Source organism: Microtus oregoni, unplaced genomic scaffold, assembly GCF_018167655.1.
Source record: "Microtus oregoni isolate MIOR12 unplaced genomic scaffold, Mior012 000016F_ref0000370, whole genome shotgun sequence".
In the NCBI taxonomy this organism is placed as follows: Eukaryota; Metazoa; Chordata; class Mammalia; order Rodentia; family Cricetidae; genus Microtus; species Microtus oregoni.
In genome coordinates, this window is record NW_024543075.1 from 37,433,491 (window position 1) to 37,455,011 (window position 21,521).

Consider the following 21,521-nt stretch of genomic DNA (forward strand, 5'->3'; position numbering starts at 1 on the left):
AGCACACAAACGTGGCGGTGTGGACAATGGAATGTGTGTCTGAAACTGTCCCAGGCCTGCTGCAAGGCTGACTTCCTTCCTACTGCTGTCCTTACCTTAGCTTTCACAAAAGACGGCTTGTGTCCCTCCTCATGTGTCTGATCCTTCTTCCCTTTCCATCCCTGTCAGCAGTTTGAGGATAGAGCCCTAAAGCCAAAACTGAGTGGTTTGGGCATTGCTGCAATGTGCAGCGACAGCAAAACCTGATAACTTGGTATTAAACAGATCATTGTGCCTCTAGTGCATGAATATTCCCGGTACCCAGTGCCTGCTGGGACTGCAGCTGGCCAGACAGCCTAGTAGTCTAGTACAATCCAGGCCCTACCTCAACCCACCCTGACAGGATGCATCACACTCACCTCTGCTTTTCTCTGCTTCTCCTCTTGTTCTCTTTGCTCTTTCTCCATACCGACCAGCTTGAGCTTCAGCTCAGACACCTCAGTCATGAGATCCAGTTTCTGGGTTTCCAGAGATGTGCGACTTAGCAGTTCCTGTAAGCAAAAAATGGATCTCAGCGTCATAAGCCACCATGGCTACAAGGCCTGTTGCAGTTCCATCCATTGCATATAAGGCAACATCTGTGCTGTGTCTTATACTGCCTAGGGGACTACTGCACAGCAGCCATGGTCTGCTAGGAGAGGTTTGGCTGACGCCAGGTCACATGGGGACAGCACAACCCCTGACATCACCCAGCATGCTTTGAAAGACATTTCTCAAAAAAGCATATTTCTCCATAGTAACCATTATTAATTATTTTCAGAGACTATGAATGGGCACTTTCAAAGGATGGGCATTTCCCATCTCTGTTTTCAAGGCGAAGCAGCAAGCCCTCTCAATCAGAACAAAGGAATATGAACTCATGTTGACAACATAGTTTTTAAAAATAGAAATTTCTAGACCAGCTCCAGGGTACAATCAAACATCAGTCTAGTTTTCTACAAATCTCAACATAAGACATCATTACAATAAATCCAGAGATGTAGGGTATAAAGTGGATTCCTGATGAGTGGTTCTGTGAGATGACTTTCCTGAACTGAACGAAAATTACAACTGACTACTATGGTATGTAGATGCATATATTCTCTACTGATTATTTCTATTCCTGCTGTCACTAGAACAGTGGCTGACAACCAAATACCGCAGCTCCTGGACACCAAGCCTTCCATAAACACACACAGTTATTAAACACAAACAGGAGGAAACAACAGAGGATATAGGCAAGACAGCTGCTGAAGCATTATTAAGGACCAGAAATACTTCCAGCAGTATAAAATAATGTTTTTACATCAGCAAATGGTGATATTCAGATGATCAAAAATCCTGGCCCATAGTAGACCCTTGTCTACACAGGTCCTAGCAGTGAGGATACACAAAAAATCAGAACAGCATCTGGAAAAGAAACAACCTCCTGCATGATCTGAACACTGCATCATCTCAGACCACAGAATGATGGTCTCTGATTTCATAGGTCTCAAACCGTCCTGCCATCATGCATCACAGAGGAGTGTGACTAGGAACAGACACTTCCCTAACCCCACCTGAAAGGCCACCAGTCCCTGGTAAATGTGGGCTACAGACTAACTTGACCTGATATCTAGAAGCCCTCTGAGCCCAGGCAATAGGCTCCTCCTGGTCAGCCTGGCTTGAGGCTGGATGGCAGGAACACTAGAGCATTAGAATCATGGGATACTTGGTCAGATGAGATGTCCAAGGTAGTGACAGACTCACATCTGTTGAGTGACTGCTTTACCGCAAAGATTGCCAGCTGCTTTTATACACATCCTCTTAACACTCCTTCTCAGGGATTTGCCAGTAAATACTGGCATCTGAATTTTACAGATGAGAAAACAGGCCCAGGGAAAGAAAGCAAATCTGCCAAGGACATAATGCTAAACACAAGCAGGGTTAGTTTGTAAGCTATGACCTATTTGACTTCAGAATTCATTCCCGTTGGAGGTATCATCCTGTTTTCCAAGCTGGGGTGGGAGGTGTGTGCTGTGAAGTAAAGAATTTAAAGAAAAATAACAAAATGTTGAAAAAGGCAGTTAACAAACATTCACTGAGCCCACTTAGACTGGCAGGGTTTCACTGAACACATACAACACAAAACTCTGTTGCTGAGGTTCAGCAGGCTATAGAGCAGCTAGAGCAGTTCTTCCCTGGGTGAGAGGACATAGCACAATGAGGACTTCTCCTGAGATGTTCACAACGCTCCCTGCGTTCACTTATTCTCTCCGTACCCTCTTCCCTCTCGCCATCTCGGTCTTTTACTACACCTTATCTCTTAATTTCTCCATCCTTGCATCTACTTGTCTTGTTCTAAAACCAATTTTAGGCAGTTCACAAAATACATATTTCCAGTTAAAATTATATCAAGGCTAGAGAAATGGTTCAGTGGATAAAGGACTTGCCATTCAAGTGTGGAGATCTGAGTTCATATCCCTAGAACCTATGTAGTAGGTAGCTGGGCATAGTAGCAACTGACTACAATCCCAATGCTACTATGACAAAATGGGATGCAGACAAAGAAGAGTCCACAGATGCTTTCATACAACACAAGGCATGATACCTATGTCAGAAAAGGTGGAAGGCAAGAAATAACACCCGAGGTTTTCCTATGACCTCCTTATCTATGTCATGGTACACACACACACACATACACACACACACACACACTCATGCCCCCCACACACACACTCATACACACACCCACTGTACACACACAAAAAAATAAAAGTTAAAAGTAGGAGGAGACATTAAGGCACATTTATAGTTAGCACAAAACTGATATTACTGCAGACAACTGGGGGTGAATCCCAACATGAAGATATACAAGCTTTCAAGCTGCCTATGCGAATGGACAAAAGGACAATTCCACAAGGTAGATCCATAAGGACAATTATTCTGGAGTGCTGAAATCTAACAAAAGAGAGTCTTCTGTAGACATCATCTGGTTCTAAACACCTACCAGAGGCCAACACTTAGAATCACGACAATTGCAACACAACCCCTGTGGGCTGCCGCATGCTCTCAGATGATAACCACGCACTTCTGTGCAGGGCTCGGCATTCCAGACATTGCTCAGGGGAACTTTTAAAAGCCTTATACTGTATCTAGGTCTTCTCTGCTCTGGTCACTGTCAAAGTCCCCTCGTCGTTTAGACTCCCAGGTTGTAATCAGTCACAGTAGTGTTGTGGCTGATGAGGACAGTGCTGTAATTAGCTCCAATAGCCACCCCAATTAGTCACGCTGCTGTTGGAATTGGTCATGCTAACATTCCAAGTGGACATTCCGGTTGGACACGCTCAAGTGTTAATATGAAACGCTGAGGCTGTTTAATTGATTACAGTTCGCTGATAATCCCTAGTGCTTCCGCCTCTTTCAAGCCTTTCATTGATATTCCTGCCTTATCCATGTTGTGACCAATTACTGTTCTAGCACATGAACTCAAAAAAGCCAACCCTCAAGTTAACACCCTGGAGATTCTCGCACATCTGTGTTCACTGCAGCGACGTTCACAGCAGGTACGTCATAGTACCAACATAGGTATCCACTGACTGATGAATGCATAAAGAAAATGTGTATGTATGCACGATGGCAATTTTTTCAGTCATAAAGAACAAAGTTATGTCACTCGTAAGAAGCAGAAATAACCATATTAAACAATTAGGTCACTCATAGAAAATAAACATTTTTTCTCCCAGTTTGAGACCTAGATTTTACATAGCTACATATGTTGTATGTGTACATGATATGACAGACAACTGAAACAGTGTGGAGGAAAAGGGGGAATTACAGACGCTGCAGCGATAGGGAGGGAGGGCACCGGATACGGGGAGATTCGCTGGACTACAGTATATACTTGTATGAAAAGTTTTTGAAAAACTTGATCATAAAAAGAGCCATGAAAGCACAAGTTGATAAGGAAGGGATCAGAAGTGGGACAAGAGAGGGTAATGGGGGAATATGATCAAATTACATTACATACATGTGTGAAGATACCATAATGAGACTCATTATATACAATTAATATAGACTAATAACAAAGACCAAAAAACAAATGGAATTTTTTGTTGTTTTTGTTTGTTTATTTGTTTTGTTTTTCAAGACAGGGTTTCTCTGTCTAACAGTCAGTCCTGCCTGTCCTGGATGTCGCTTTATAGACCAGGCAAGCCTTGAACTCACTGAGATCTGCCTGCCTCTGCCTTCCAAGTGCTGGGATTAAAGGCATGCGCCACCACTGCCCAGTTTAGAAAATAGAATTTTAATGCTAATGGTTGTTGGGGGTGGGAGAGGGAGGTGAGGCAGTCTTCAACAAATTTAAGCCAACCCAGCTCAGTTTCTGTATATTAAAACCCAGTGATGTTTGTGGCCACTATTAGGAATCAGATTCTCTAAAGTGCATAACTTAACAGGCATTAGCTATCCTGCAACCTCAATGCTTCTCCTTCCAACATGAACCGCAGTTGCATCTGACATGGTATATTTCCCTCTCCCTAGTCATCTCAGATGAAGAACACTCTGACCCCACAACCCAATCTCCCACCCCAGGCCGCCTGCAAACCACTGTCTGTTCCCATCAATCGTCCACACATATCCCAAGGCAGCACTGTTCAGTTACAGCACAGACTCCCAAACACCCGGAAGCAAGGCAGTTCCCACTCCCCCAGGCATTCATCTTTTGATCAATGGCTTTGCTACCTACATTAGGCGATCTGCGTCTCCTCAGGAGCTTCAGCATTCTTGTCAATGACCGTTCCGGCCTGTATCCGCTTGCAGACCTTCTGTTCAGCTTCACACCGACCTCAGCTCCTGAGGGCTTTGCTTCTCAGCGGCAGGGTAACAGCTAGGTCCTCATCTGCACCCAGAGTATGTTTGCTTTGCCTCCAGAATATTCAACTCTTACGTTCTCTTGTCTGACCTTTTTCAGTTATCCCTCTTGCTCCCTCAACCTAGAATTTCTTCTTCTGTGTCCACTGGTTACTTGGTAACTCCATGTTTTCCTGGTCTATCAACTTTCTTTAGCAATATTTGTTCCCCTAGCCACTCTCTACTTCGAGGTTTGTCATTTCATCTGTATTTATATCTACACCAGAAAAATCCTCCCCCCAACACCCTCTGACCCAGAGCTGACCGCCTTTGTTTACCAGGGCCCAGATGGAACCAAATCTGTTTATATTTGTCTCCACTCCTGATGACCTGAGCGTTGCTACTGAAAGTCATTTAATCGTGCCCATCGGTCTCAATACAAACTCATCAGAGCTGATTATAAGTTAACTGCCAATACTGCCTGGTAAAACTTTACATATCCCTGGCTGGTTTCTCTCAGTGACTGCTCCAAATCTCCAAGTTTTAGACCTTACAATGTCCTCTAGTCAAATAACCTCTCCTCCTATCTCCCAACACAATAAAAACTGCTATCATTCACTGAACTTACATTCTTTCTTTCAGAGTTTTCCACTATCACCTCATTCATCTCTATTAAATCCCTGTCTTAGTGGGAGCAAACATGCTTGCGTGAGCATGAACGCATGCATGCGCACGCGCGCTCTCTCTCTCTCCCCCTCTTCCCCCCACCCCCATTATAAAGCTAACCTGGCATGACTGCACCCGGTCATCTTATGTCACGTTCTCTCACTTTCATCAACTATTTTGTGTATCCCAGAAAGCTGGAAGTGTTTGCATACACCTGTAACCTTAGCACTCAGAGGCTGAGTGAAGAGGAACCCAGACTGCGCTACACTGACCCTGCAGCCCTCCCCTACCCCTGCAAGAGAGAGAGACCAAGATAGAGACAGAGACAGAGAGTCAGTATATAGACACACACACAAACGTAAAGACAGGGGCACAGAGACAGACACAGACAGAGAGACAGACACACACAAACGTAAAGGCAGGGTCACAGACACACAGAGTTAAAGAGAGACAGAGACAGAGAGATAGAAACAGAGAAATGGACACATAAGCACAGAGAGGGGAGAGGGAAAGATGGAAAGTGAGAGAGAGAGAGAGAGAGAGAGAGAGAGAGAGAGAGAGAGAGGCAGAGAGAAAGACAGACAGACAGAGCACTACTTACTGAATTTTCCCATTTTGACTGACCTTACCACTTCTGCCCTTCAAGGCATACTCACACAACTTGGCAGCCAACCAGTGGTCTTTGCTGGCGTTCCCTGATCTTCCTCTAGCTAGTAACTCAGATAGACTCCCATTCACTGGGACCTAGCCACTCCCTCACCTTTGTGCTGCCTTGAACGGAGTTCCCATCAAGCTCTGTGCTGGTCTGGGATAGGACCATCAATCATGCACTCTGACCGGCATTTAATCTCGTCCTCACCATCAGTTCTCATTCCTTGGGCTATAAACACGATCAAATTTCTGACATTCTAGAGAAGCCTCCCCTCTGGCCTCACTAGCCTTTAAAGTACCACCAACTCATAGGTCCTGTCTCTATATAAGTAAATGTGTGCCGTGTGTGTAATACATACATATACATGTACATATACATGAGAGAGAGAACCCTCCCTCCTGCCCCTCTTCCTTTTACTCCTCAACAAGATGTGTGTCTGCCTGTTACCTGCCCGCTGCCTTCACCTAAGAGGCGCAAACAGTTTTTACTCTAGGATCCAGTGTCTAAACTTTAGCCATAACTTCTAGGCTTTTACAGAGTCCACGGCATTCATCGGCATACGTTACTGGCTGCCACCTCATCTTTCCTGTACCAGATGCCCATGGCCATTCACTTTGCTCTCCCATCTTCTTTGCTGACTGCTTTTATTATGTCTTCTCTAAAGAAGATGTCCCTGTGTCACTGCTGGCTGCCACTCCCAGCACTGGAGTCAGCTCTGGATGCAAACTGCTTGTCTGGAGCTGAGACGAACCTGCCCAGGCCTCCTGACCTACAGGGTAGGACCCCACTGGGCACTGCTTAGAGTCCTGCAGCTACCATGATGGATGTGTGGGAGGCAGCAGCAGATGGGCAGTCCGCTGAGGGGAAGGGGAAGAAGCTTCTCAAGCAGCACTGCACTTCCTGCCCCTAACTATTGCAAGGTTGCCTACAATTCAAAAGGAAGCGGGCAAGAAGGAGGAGGGAGGGGCACGGAAGGTCATTCCACTTAGTGCGGAGGGCTGTGAAACTGGTTGGGACTGGTAGAAAAGAGTGAACAAAATTACCACTTGCCCCTCTCTCTTCGCTGCCACCGCCAGCTTCTTCTGGCCTCACAAGAGCACTTCCTTTCTCAGAGATGAAAGAAAGTTAAGGTCTCAGAGCAGCCAACCATTTCCTTTCTCCCAAGGCTCAGATCCTGACTAGAGCTGATAAAAACAAAGAAATCTGCCTTTTGACTCATTCTCTCCTTAAAGGGCCACATCTTGAAGCAATTACCTCCATCTTTAAGAGTGGAACATGACCCAGGGAATTACTGTCAGGGGCCTGCAGCCAGCCTGGCAATCTGAAACCAGAATGAAAGAACGGGCTGTGGAAAGACAAGAAAGCAAAACCCTGTACCTTTGCCCTCTGCAGCAAAAGGCTCCAGCCTTGCCACGAAGCTAGGACCACATTCAAGCCTGACTGAGTCTCCTGAACTCTCAGCCTCACCTGCTACGTGGCTTGACGTATACCACTATGTATGTCTGGACATATAACATCAAGTAAGATAAATCTCAAGAAACTAGGTATTTGTGCCTTAAAATCTCTGAGGGGTTTTAGAGAATATTTAAATGCCCATTTTCTTCACTCATGAGTTGCTGCCTTGTAAACCTCCTCAGACAGATCTATGTGTCTGCCAGATCATTTGTGTGGTTATATTTCATATTCTCTTTGATTAAAAAAAAATCTCCATTTCTTCACATATTGCAGGGCCGGTGTCCAGGCCTCCTAACTCTTGCACGGTATCTTCAGGTACACTGGCCATTGGTTTGACAATCTGTTTCTAACAGAACTGGACTAGCAGGACACAACTTCATGGCCATTACAGCAACTCCATGCATAGCCTTTGGCTTTGTCATGAGGTCTTGGTCCTGTTTGGCTCTGGAGCTTTCTTACTCAGCAGGACACACTTTCACAGGCACAGCCCACTCCTTCCCTCCCATGCTGCCATGGAAGAAATCTCTACCAAACTCTGGGTCCAATGAGGGTAGGATCAGCAACCATGCATTTTGGACAGTATTTACTATAACCCTCATCATGTTAGTCTCCAATGACAAAAGAGCAGAGACACATGATTTAGAACCCAGACTGCCATCCCCATTCTCTACGAGAAAGAAAACCAGAGAGCAGGAGCTCAGGGGCAGTAGTGCTTGCCTAGCATGCTTGAGACCCAGGATCAATAATAATAATAACAATAATAATAATAATAAATAATAATAATAATAATAATAAAATGATGGAGGAAGGTCATTGGCTAATAAAGGAACTGCCTTGGCCCATTTTATTGGTTAGATGATAGGTGGGAGGTGTAAACAGAACAGAACGCTGGGAGGAAGAGGAAGTGAGCTCAGTCTCGACAGCTCTCCTCTCGGGAGCAGACGCCTGAGAGAGACGCCATGCCCCGCTCCCGGGATGAAGCTCCGACCCAGGATGGACATAGGCTAGAATCTTCCTGGTAAGCGGCACCTTGGGGTGCCATACACAGATGATTAGAAATGGGCTAAATTAATATGTGAGAATTAGCCTAGAAGAAAAGGGCCAAGCAGTGATTAAATGAATACAGTTTGTGTGTTGTTATTTCGGGGCATAAGCTAGCCGTGCGGGCGGCTGGTGTGCTGGGGACGCAGCCCCACCGCCCCCTATTACTACAATAAAAATTTAAAAAAAGAACAGATTTATTGAGCTTCCCAGATCAACATCCAGGCTCACTGACTCCCAGTCACATCATACAGTCACATCATACCTAAACCCTGGGGCTCTTAGTTTAGGCTGGAGGCTTGAAACATGCTGATGTTGTTCCCTGGTTCTCAGAGCAGGGTGGTGCCTTCACAAAGTCAGGAAAACTTGCATCCTCCTTCCTTCCTTCCCAAGGTATCTTCACGCATACTGCAGTCTCGGTGAACCTGTCCCTATGCTGCTTCTATATACTTCTGGTTTATCTACTGCCAAGGGAGGTGTTTTCTCCTGGGGACTGGATGAGTTCCAGTTCAGCTGCACCAGCTAGCAGGCAGATCAGTGGTGAGCAGTGGCTGGGGCTGGGACAGACTGAGGAAGTCAGAGGAGGCCGGTCTTATGAGTTGGGTGAGAGGTTAGCCTCTTCCCTCTGGGCTCCTGGAAGGAGTCTGTCACTGGAACAGCAGCTGTGGGAAAAGGCAGCTCAGAGGGACTGCTGGAACTTAGACAAAGCCCTGGTTTGGGGCAATGCATATTGTATCTGGATTAAGAGAATGGCCCCCACAGACACATGTTTAGATGTTTGGTCCCCAGTTGTTTGAACTGTTTGGGAAGGGTTAAGAGATGTGATCCTGGTGGAGGAGGTGTGCCGTTGTGCCATTGGCGGTGGCTTTGAGGTTCCAAAAGCCCACACTGCTGCGCGAGAATTATCTGTATTCTGTCAATCATGTATTTTAATAAAACACTGATTGGCCAGGCAGGAAGTATAGGTGGGTCAACCAGACAGGAAGTAGAGGCGGGGCGATGAGAACAGGAGAATGCTGGAAAGGAGGAAGCCCATTCTTCCTACTCCTGCCCAGACCACCGAGAAGCAAGATGTAACCTGCCAGCTGAGAAAGGTACTGAGCCATGTGGCTAACATAGATAAGAACAATGGGTTAATATAAGCTACAAGAGCTAATAAGTAGCCCGAGCTAATGGGCCAATCAGTTTATATCTAATGCAGACTCTCTGTGTGATTTCTTTGGGGCTTGCTGGCTGTGGGGTACCGGGTAGGACAGAAACCCCAATGAGCCAGCCCTCATGTTACACCACACCATTCCCCAGTTGGCTCTCACTTGCCTCAAGTCTGTGGATAAGAATGTAAGATACTATTCTAGCACTTTGCCTGCCTGCCGCCATGTTCCCAGACATGATGATCATAAACTCTAACCCTGTGGAAATATGAACCCCCTAATAAACTCTTTCTTTTATAAATTGCCTTTGTCAGGGTGTCTTAACTGAGTAATTTAGTAACTGAGACAGTCTCCAAGTGTTATTCCAGCCTGTGGGTGGAACAGTCCAGAGCATATATTCAGGCTAGAGATCTCCAGGCCAGGCATGACCCATAGTAACTTACTCTATATTTCATACAGGACAAGTCAAAAATGAAATAAGTGTCAAACTTTTAAAATATCTTTAAATATTTAATTTTTACCTCTGTGTTAAAAAAGAAAAAAGAAAAGAAAAGAAAAAGAAAAAACCAGCAACTAACTAGACTATCTTGCATTACTGGGTCCACAAAGGCAGTGTGCAGTGTTATTTAAACCAGTGCATCTAGGGGAAGTAATGGGTTCCGGGAAGGCCCCACTGGAGGGAAAGACCTCATCCAGACAGAGCAAAGGGACAGGTCTGGAAGGATAGAAATGGTCTCCCAGGCTGGCAGAAAGAAGCAATTGTGTCCACTCTCTGCCTCTAGGCCGTGAGTCATTCTTGTTCCAACCACCAGAAGCCAAGAGTCCTGCAGCGAGGGATATCTTAGCCAAACTGGGCAAGCCTCTTCCTGCCCTAGTTCACAGGACATATACATATTCCTAGCTGGAAACAGCATTGTATCAGCACTGTGGGGCAAGAACCAAGGGTCTTCACAAACAGCACCAAGCAGATTCCGTGACAGCAATAGCACTGAACTTAAGATCTAGAGCTGAAACCACCAAGTTCAACAAACCCCTACTGGGAGTTGAGGCTCAAATGTGTCTCACAATAGGAACGTGTAATTTTTTATGAAATGCACCCTTAAAAGACGGAGAGGTCATACCGAAGGTTAAGGACACAGAACTCAGTAAATTCTAGAAGTGACAAATGCTGAGCCACCCTTACTTCAATTTGTAGCAGGTGAAGGATGACATCACATCTACTGCATAAGCAAATCAATAACCCGATACCTCACTCACAGCACGCGACACAGAATTAGGATACACAGGATACAAAAGCCAATCAGCCTAAGACGTTTTACAAGTCCCAAACGCTTTCTTAGTGACAGTGCCGACAGATGGGTGAGCCAAGCTCTGTGGAGGCACTGCTGGCCCCCGTCAGACTTCTCAACAGACAGGAACTCTGCTGTAGCAGGAAGCAGTAAAGCAGACAACGCTAGCACTACAATGCAGCCATTCTCTAAGCTCTAACCATGGCTTCTAGCCAGGTGCCACCTTCCTGAAAGGTCAGCCCTCAGACATTCTAGTGCACTCGCTCACTTTCACACTCAGATGGTCAGGGTCTCTCTGAACTGTTTACAACTGCCTATCATCGTCCTTCCTTACCCGCCCGCATCCAACCACACCTCAGGCAGACCTGAAAGTTCAATCCCCGTATGTTTCATAAAAGATATTTTCCCCCATCAGACTATTTTCTTTCCCAGGTAGTCAAAAGATAGATTAATTTTTTTCTTCTAAAAAGGACCTGTTGCTAATCATAATTTCCCAGGAAAAACTGTAATTAAGAAAAATTGTATATAATCTAAGCAAAATCAAACTGAGCCATGAACATGGTAATTTATTAATCAGGAGAAGATAGCAAATTAATTGCAACTTCCATGCCGCTGCAACCAGTGTTTTGTTTTATTTTTCGAGACAGGGTTTCTCTGTGTAGCCCTGGCTGTCCTGGAACTCATGCCAGACAGACCTTGAACTCAGAGATCCACTTGCCTCTGCCTCTAGACAGCTGGGGTTAAAGCCTTGTGCCGCCACCACCTGGAAACTAGTTTTTATAAAGACACATCCATCAAGATACTGATTTACCTTTTCTTCCCTTAAATTCTTCAAATGCACCCAAACAAAACTACCACACCCCGAAACGATGACATCTATGCTAAGGCCAACAGTAGAAAGCAAACACTGTATTCACAGGCTGGTCGTACAGAGCTCTGAGGAAAGGACTATAATCAGTCATCTAAGTAAACCCACTCATTTGAAGAGAAAGGCTTTTGTTCTCCGAACAGAGAGTGAGACTTCCCCATGTCAGGTATTACATCAATAGCTACAAAGCGCACACACAGAAGCTTCCAGCACACTTTAATTTTCAAAATAGCTAAAAGTGCAAGGACAACTTCAGCAAAGGAAATCTAGGACTAGGTTGAATCAAAAGTCTAATGGTTTGCTCAGCAGACCTTCAAGACTTTTTATGACAATTCAGTACCCCTTTGTAATAGCCCTAACTTACTTTTTACAATCTGATACAATTCTTTGGAAAGATGAAGGATGGTTAGGTCAATTCTGATATTTCGACTTAAAAAAAACTGCGATAGTGGAGACAGGTACGCCGCTATATTTTTCAAATGGAAAAGAACCACCACATCATACTGAAGTGTACCAACTTTAAGGACTAGACTGTCCCTCTGTGGGACCACAACTTTGCAAATCATGTGTGCACACACCGGAACTATCAAAAGGATAAGGAAGCAGCTAACTATTGCTTTCCTTTGGGATGTCAACTAAATTACAGTAAGATGACATTTAGGTGATAATTTCTAATCAAAAGAAACTACAGAGGGAATGACTGGAGTGAGGGTGGGGGAAGAGGCAGAGAACAAGCTGACAGGTTGACTTTCGACAACCCCAGAAGCCGCCCCTTGGCAGGTGACAGCTTCGATGATAAGATGAAGTGAAGAGGCAAGCAGAGAGTGCTCCAGTGCTCCAGGACTCTGTCTAACCAGCTCAACTAGTTATTTCCCACAGGCCAGCCCCGCCCCACCGCACCCTCAACGTTCAGGTTGGCTTCACCCGCTGTCTAAACATTGCACAGTGCACAGCCAACCCCACCTCCAGGCATCATGGGAGAGTAAGCAGGAGCCCATACAGGGGCATTTAACACCTGAGCTGCTTCAGGTCCAAACCCCTCCACTTCACCTGCCCGTACCTGCTGAAGCATCTCTTCGGCAGCATTGAGTTTCACCTGGTGTCCTTCCAGACACACTTCAAGGTCCCGAATCTTCTCTCCTTGGGCTTCCACTTGGTCTGTGAGGACGCTCACCTGTTGTAGAACATAGACAATAGTGGAGGATCTGGACTGCGTGTCAGGCAGAGAAGTCCCCACTGTGGGGTGGGTAAGCTCTGAAAGCAACCTGCTGATGAAGGCCTCTCTTTAGGTGAGCGAGTTGAAGCAGTATCCCAGAGGAAGGCAACTCCAGTTAGAATCTCACCATACCATGGAATCTTAGCACTGCCTAAATGCCTTGGTCACATTTCCTGCTCTTAACAGACTTCATGAGAGCTGCCTCTGGGCTGGACTCCTACTCCTTATTCCTCTAGTGGGGCAGTCCGACTTCAAGGCATATCTCAGCTCTTGCCAGGGTTCTGCCACCTCATGGGGAAGAGCAATCCAAACCTTTACGGAAACCAACCAATGACCTTACTTCTCTCACACGGGTGTGGGGACTGCTCACCTATCAAGTGAGCGTTTGGAAGTAATTAGGAATGTGGGACGCAAAGGGCATGTATTAGCACTGACAGAACTTGGCTCCAGAAAGGTTTCTGTGCTCTACAGGCCAAAACATGACTCTTAAATCATACAACACCAAAGCCACACTGCACACACATGGAAGAAAGAAGCCATTTTTCTGAAGAACCCTGAGATTGTCTGTGGAAATACTAAGAAAACTACATTGACACAAAGTCGCTTTATGCCCTATATACATACTATAATTGTTTTAGTAGCCTTCTCTATTAGATAATTGATCCCTAGGATCCTTTCCATGTTTTATTATGAAACAAAACAAAAGAGAACAGGAGACCTTCCAAAACTCAAGGAATCAATGAATAGTAACTCGTGATCTTCTTGGTTGAAGACATGGTGGTCCTTTATACACAGGTTATTCTAATTAATTTCTCATTCTGTAATAATTAATAAAGCATGAAGAAGTTAATATACATTCATTTATGAGTGTTTAAATGAATTTGTGAACTGGAAAATTCCTTTTCTTGAAGGCACACATTTAAATGACCCTACCAATTTTACATATTGTACTTCTAGACCCAAATAAGGAGTAAATGATTGAAAAACTCTTAAAGCTGATGCAGGGGTGCACTGTGTGCTGACATTCTAATAATCCAAAGACAGGCTCCTCCCACCAACTAGGCCCATTTAAACATTAAACAACACATGTGTGTGTGTGTATTACTGTTAATATTTCTTATTCTTATATGTATGGCTGTTTTGTCTGCATGTATGTGTGTTCAGTGCCCACAGAGGACAAAAGGGAGTGTCAGATACCCTGGGAACTTGAGCTGTTAGTGGCCATGTGGGAGCTGGGAATCAAACCCGGGTCCTCTGGAAGAAAAATCAATGCTCTTCACTGCTGAGCCATCTCTCTAGTCACATGTCTTTATTTGGTTTTGATCCTTGTTCCTGAATACTATCAATAGCACATGTCTTTTTAACTGGTAATGAACTACACATTCAAGAGAATGGAGTTCTGGGGAATGGTTGTGCTTCCTGGGATTCAGGGTTTCTGTTACAGGAAGGTGTTTTATAGTTGGTGCCACTACAAGGAATAAAATTTATAAAGCTGTACCATTCTTAGATACCTGTGGAGTAGTACAGGCAACATGTCAGGTGTACAGAAGACCAAAGACAAAGGGATTCAGGGTCTTCTGAGCCTGAGGTCAACGCCATGTGACTCAGGAGGTATGGAGATGGCACTAAATACTTCAGAATTCTATCTTCATTCTTTACAAACAAACACTTTTGAGCCCTATATTAAACATAAGTTTAGGAACTGGGAGGGGACAGAAACTAATCTTGTCCTTCTACAAAGAGACCCAGGAAAATATATTCTGGGTTAAGGGCTCCAACCCATTCAGTGTGACGCAACTACTGTGAAGATTTTGCAAGTGGCTATGCCCTGCTGAGAATCGCAGAACCAGCTCCACGGGGCACTACTGAACAGGGCAGGAGCCAGAAGTTGTAAATGATTTACACACTGCTCCTGACAGAACAGACATCATGAGGGTCAACTTTCACCTTTATTAGTCAACAGCTCCTCAGCTGTGTTCAGATTATTTAAACAGGGGTTAGTCAAGAACTTGGTAAGAACAGAAATGGCTGTGAAAGGGAGCTTTTTTACATGGGCCTTCTTTATTAACTGTAATCCCATCTAAATGGCTATGTGTTGTTCCAATCGTAGAGGGTCCTGGCTCAAAAGTCTGCAGTTTTATACTGCTTGTTATGCAATTCTAAACTGGACTATCATTTCATGAATCATGTCTTGGGGATGAAGTTTCAAATTCTACACCCTTCAATGGACCTGAGTTATAAAAACAGACCCCTGCTACCCCTTCTTTCCAGGGACTCCAGCCACAACAGCCCCTTGCTGTTCTGCCCACACACCAAGGGTACTCCATCTCTGTTGGTGGGCTGGACTAATCACCTCCTTTGCCTGGAATGCGCTCCTGCAGGTATCCATGATTTACACCCTAGCTCCCTTCTGCCAGGGAGCGCCTGTCTGTACACTGCTTATCTGAACTTATTTTTCTCCATGGTACTTATCACTACCTGAAATATTTTAGGTACTGGTTTGGATTCTCCCCTCTTCCTCTCCCCGCCCTGTCTCTCCCTTTCTCCATTTTATTTACTGATATACCCACAGGATCTAAAACCAGTATCTGACAAACCAGATATTCAATTACTTTATAATGATTTAATCATTTAAAAAGTCATTGAAGGGGCTGGAGAGATTGTTCAGTGGCAAGAGCTTTACCAGAGCACCCGGATTCAATTCCCAGCACCTACATAGCAGCTCACAACTGTCTGTAACTCCAGTTCTGGATGATGCAACACTCTCACACAGTCACATATGCAGGCAAACATGATTTGAAAAGAGAAAGAAAGAAAAAAGTCAATGAAGCAAATAAAAGAATAAAAGTAGGCTACAAATTATATGTTTGGTATGAGCTCAATCATTTAACGGAGGTGAGAGAGGCACAAGCAAAAGACAGATGTTAACCTAATCTGCTTAGTGAAATTCTCAGAATTTCTAGTTTCTGAAAGAATTGATTAATCTTAAGTTTATAAAATAAAAAAAGAAAGAAAAAGAAATATGCATACTGCCATCTCATGCACAATCCCTACCTAGTGTTCCAAACCTTGGGGCCAACATCAGACCTTAACGTCCCCCTCCTACACTTCCTCCATTTCAGCACAATGGTGTGTGTGTGGTGGGGAGGGTGTCTCATGTGGCTATCCTCAAACCAACTACGTAGTTTTGAATTTGTGGACCTCCTTTTTCCGTCTCCCAAACACAGAGATTACAGGTGTGCACCATCCCAGTGCACTGGGGATGGAATTCAAGGACTTCATGCATATAGGCAAGCACTCTAAAACCTGAATCCCAGCCTTCATCTCCTTAAGGATTATTCTTAATCCTTCAAGCTTTTTAAGAAGCTGAAATTAGGACACTAATCTCTACATTCTCCAAACTGTCGATTTGTATGCAATGCAGAGGAGACCCTGAATACCTGCTTGCTAAATGTATTGGTGCATTTGGGGGATAATACAGCAAAGAGCTCCTTCTGCTGCAATGCAGGCTTTCTAGAAGAACACGCAATGTGATGTCCTACCAAGGAACACTGAGTTTTGAAAGTGAAAGGCTGCTTTGGTGTCCTTTCTCTATGAAAAGTTTCAGAGCTCCACTCCTCTCCTAGAGCATGAAAGCCCATGCAACCAGAGCAGGGGATCTGGCATTCAAGTGATATGTCTGGATCCAGGTTCAGACTCATGGACCAGATTCCATCAACGTGCTCCCTGAGGCTGTGCCACTCAGGGCTCAATTTTATTAGTGACAAAGGATACACTCATCTCCTCTAGCAGACTTGCAGGCTCCCAGATAACTGGGCCCAGTTTGCTCATTGCTAGCACCCAGTCTCAACCTGCCCACAGGGCTTGTAGGGTGCACAGAGAGATGCTTAGGAGCACAAGATAAATGAAGGATTCACAGACTAACAACACTTTCCAGCAGAGGATTCCTCCTGGGGAGTCTTCCCTTTCCTGGGGAAGCTAGGGAGCAAGAGGACTCACCTGAAGTATGAGGGACTCTTTATCTCCTTCTAGCCGCGCCAGGCGCTCCTGGTAGGTTTCATTACTAGCAGCACTGTGGTGATTTACCTGGGACTGAAGAGGGGGAAAAACACACTTAAAGGGCTAGAAAAGCACTGACCACTTCCCAATGCAATGCACAAGGTGTGCCACTTATAAGGACAGTTTCGGCAATGCTATGTGCAAAACCAATCCCAAAACAGAAAACCTGATTTCAAGACAGCCCAGAGGCCCAGACCACATGCCACTATAAGGTGTGTCCTAGAAGACGGTGAAACCACCCCTGATGACCTCACCCTTGGCTGGAAGGGCCTCAAAAGAGCTTCCAACCAAGCGGCAGGGCTTGACCTGATGAGCCAGGCATGCTGGGTCTGGTTCAGCTGGAGGTCTAGCCTGTGAAGGGTCTGCTTGGAAAGGACACTGCAGTGAGCACCACTTGTCGAGTGTGCACGTGTGCAAAGTGGGATGACACCCTTGGAATCCTCACCCTTTCCTGCTAGAGTTCTGCAGATTCACATCCTAAACAGTCATAGAGAGAACTGGGAAAACCAATCGGGAGGTCCACTCCAAACTCAGCCATGACAAGAGCGTGTTTCAGCAGCACTTACGCTGAGAGCAGTAAGCTTCAATGACACAAATGTGAGCGGAATCTAAGCAAATAACACCCAGGGGATCTCAATGAGTGAAACAGAGGGGAAAGGATAAATGGGAAGACCTGGGAACTAGAAAGAAAGAGAGGAGGTGCAAAGTGGCAGAGGAGGACAGACGCCTACAAACTGCCCTGAGCCCGGAGTGGGCTCAGAGCTCCTAACGGCACAAAGCTGGCTCCCAGCCCACCCGTGCTCCCTTCCTCCATCCCAAAGGAAAGGCTGAAACCAGGGATCCACAGCAGCCATGCAGAGGGTTGCCTGCCTCAAACAGTAGATTTCACTGCTCAGTGGGAGAGCTGTTATCCTAATAATCTGGGCTTGACCAGTGTCAATGATCAATTCCTGAGGGAGGTGTTTATCCAGAGAAAAGCACAATTGTGCAAACGGGCAACTCAGAAAAGTCCAGGGTTGTTCCATCTTATCATGAAGCTTATCTCCCCACCAGAATAGGCTGTCTGACCTGTCTGAGGAAAAGCACCTTCATCCCAGGTGACGGACAAGTGACAGAATCACCCCCATCTAGAACAACTAGGCGTTTTATAAAATGGAGCCTCACTGGGTTTCGGGTGAAGGGACAGTAGTGGGCTGAGCCTAGGGCATTTCCCAGACAGCTGTACCAGGCGCAGTTGAGATGGCTCTTGGCACCTGGTGACACCACTGCCTTTCCTTCCAGTTCAGCTCAAGCCTGCACCATATAAACACTGTGATAGAATCTCTTTGATGCCACAGACAAAGAGCCTTCACAGTCACCAATGGCTCCTTTGTGGATGGCAGTTTACTGCTGCGAGAGTAGTTAATACCCAGGCTCTCCCACGGGGCAGACTTGCCCCCAGCATCCAGAGGTGGGTCACAGCTAACATTTGTTTTCCTGAACCAGTGAGAAGACAACTCTTAGGAGCAGGGCCCATTCTCCTGCTGAAGGACTCACAGTGGGTGGCAATTTTCAGAGGACAGAGAGGAAAGCAGCGAGTCTCCCAAATGTCAATGTATGTCTGATTCCAAGGTCAAAATCACCATTATTTATAAATGGCACTGTCCAGCCATAGAGTCACAACTTGTCCTACAGGAAGGTGGAGAAGGCCAAGGACTAAAGGGTAGATCTAGCCACAAGTCTCCAGCAAGTCCCCATAGCCACTGTGCTGTATGCAATTATGTACGGTCTGCCCTTACAGTAACTGCTACAATTTTACTTTCCCTTTGCAACATCATTTTTGTCTTATGTGAGACAGGGTTTCACCATGTATCTCACTGTGTAGCCCAAGCTGGCCTTGAACTCATAGCAATCCTTCCTGAGCCTCCCACAGGACCACAGGCCTGTCTCACCAGGCCCCACTGTAACTCTTGTTTCTGAATGCAAGTCTTACTTTCCCATAGCAAGGTGCAGTCAAAGGTTCAGTCACCACTGAGAGTTGGCAAAGCTCTACAAAACCAGAACGGCTCCTACTGGGAGAGCAGGGATAACTCAGAAGCCTTTCTCCTTTCTCTCCACTTCCTGCAGAGGCACAACTTAGACACCTGACAAACAAACTTACGGTGGCTGCTATCTCTTTGGGGGGATCTAACATCTGCTCTCTTTAAATCCGCCAATTAAGACTTCTTATGGGAAACCAAGTAATTGCATGGTGCCCAGGTCCTGCCCCACTCTCTCTGCCTTTGCTGCTGGATGCTCCTGTGATTCCCATAGATGGCTACACATCCCGACCAGAAGTAGCAGAAGCTCTTTCTCTCTCACACTGTGTTTACACCACTGATGCCATGCCTGAACTCTGACCCCTGACAGTTGAGACCTAGGAAACCCACACAGGTCATTCTCATACAGATGGTTCTTCCAGTTACTCTTTCATCTGGGCCTCTGGTGGTTTCTAGGAATAGTACCTGCCAGCTGAGCTGATAACAAAACTCATTCAAACCAGTCCCATATTTTAACACAATAATGCCACTGCAGTCACCCACTGTAGCAGCCATTTGTACTAACTGACCCAAAGGCCATGGTAAGAAAATAAGTTAAAGTCCTACGTTCAAAGAGAAAATGCCTGACACAGAGCTCACAGCACACAGTAGGAAAGGCTGATGGTGCAGGCTCCATTCTAGCAGCTAGTAGAAGAATCACAATGTGTTAAAAATGAACATAAGGAGGCTAGCACGCTAAGTAAGGAGGATCGTATGAGGCCAGCCTGGCTGTGTAGTGAGGTCCTGGCAGATAAGTCAGTTTAGAAAATCAAACTGACTACCTAGGAGAGGTCTACTTATTCACAGAGAGATTTTGTATACTGGGATAAACCGCATCTATGATGATACTGTAAACAGAGTTCAGTAAAACTCATTGCTTTCCTGGGGTGCTTACAAAATAGTAGGAAGGATAACACACACAGCAAAGGTCATAGCGGCTCTGAGAGAGCAGCACAGCATTGTCCGAGCACAGCGTTCAACAGAAGCCAGGAGCTGCTCAGAGCACTTTTCATATAGCCCTTCATCTATTTCTTCCCATCGCCTCGTAAAAAGAGTGTTACTTCTGTTCCCATTTTACAGATGAAGAACTATGGAGCAAGCAGATCATACGTTCAAGTTACTATGTTGTTGCGGGAGCTTTCTGTTGTTTGGGATTAATTCAGGGACAGCTCAACTGTAAAATTTAGTTTTTGCATTGTTTTGTGCACTGTGTGACTATTCTCACAGTTGGAAAGTGTCTCTGAGGGAACAGTCAAACAAAAGATGCCTGGTTAATAATCTGGACCACTTACTTGCAGCATTTAAAACTCCAGGCTCATATTTATGCCTAGCATAGAAACACAAGATGGGCCGTGAAAAAAGCACAATACAAAAGTGGCCCGTGGCATGACGATGAAATGCAACTCAATTCCAAAGCTGTTTACATATGCGTGAAAAACAGAAGCTTCCAGAAGGTTACCTCATAGCCTTTAGCAGTATTTTCTTCTAGGGGAAGGTCAGAGATGAGATAAAGGCCAATGGGACTTCAGCCTAATAGCTGAGTTTCTTAAAAAGATTTTTTTCCTTGGGCTGACAAGGTAGCTCAGGAGGTACAAGTTCTCACTGCCAAGACCATGTGGATCCACATGGTAAGATGCAAGAATCCTCACTCTTGAAAGTTGTCCTTTGCTCTCTCGTGTGCACCATGGTATGTGCTCACAGGAAGGAAGGAAGGAAGGAAGGAAGGAAGGAAGGAAGGAAGGAAGGAAGGCAGGCAGGCAGATGTCAATAGTGAAAACTGTTTCAGCACTCTAAGTCAAGGCGGTTACCTAAAAGTATTGGGAGAAGGGGGAACATGTGTTCTGTATGAAACCTGGACTGTGGAAAAACATTGCTCGCATTCTAAGAGTGAAACACACTACCTCCCTCATATCACAGAAGTTGGAACAAGGTATGCAGGGTCTCTAAAGATTTCTTGTGTGTTGGTCAAGAACTTTTTAGAGACAAACCACATTTGTCCCCTTTCGAAGCATGACTCTACAAACACAGGGTAAAGGCTGGACTCCATCCTTTAAAATTCCAATCCCAGGGGCTGGAGAGGCTCAGGGGGTAAGAGTACTGGCTGCTCTTGCAGAGAACCCAGGGTCAGTTCCCTGCACCAAACGTAAAAGACTCACTACTACTTCTTGTAACTGCAGATCCAGGAGTCTGCCACCTCCTTCTGGCCTCCATGGGCACCT

The 21,521-nt window shown here is 45.4% G+C and overlaps 1 protein-coding gene across 5 annotated transcripts in view; it reads right to left on the reverse strand.

Annotated features, from left to right (window-relative positions):
- Positions 1-21,521, reverse strand: part of Ppfibp2 (PPFIA binding protein 2) — a 151,095-nt gene that overhangs the window by 45,942 nt on the left and 83,632 nt on the right. For all 5 annotated transcript variants that reach the window (XM_041666885.1, XM_041666884.1, XM_041666883.1 and 2 more), the window contains 3 exons: positions 17,186-17,278; positions 13,031-13,144; positions 399-530 (listed from right to left, as the gene is read on the reverse strand). In XM_041666885.1, the coding sequence (XP_041522819.1) occupies positions 399-530; positions 13,031-13,144; positions 17,186-17,278 (339 nt within the window). The remainder of the gene's footprint in view (positions 1-398; positions 531-13,030; positions 13,145-17,185; positions 17,279-21,521) is intronic.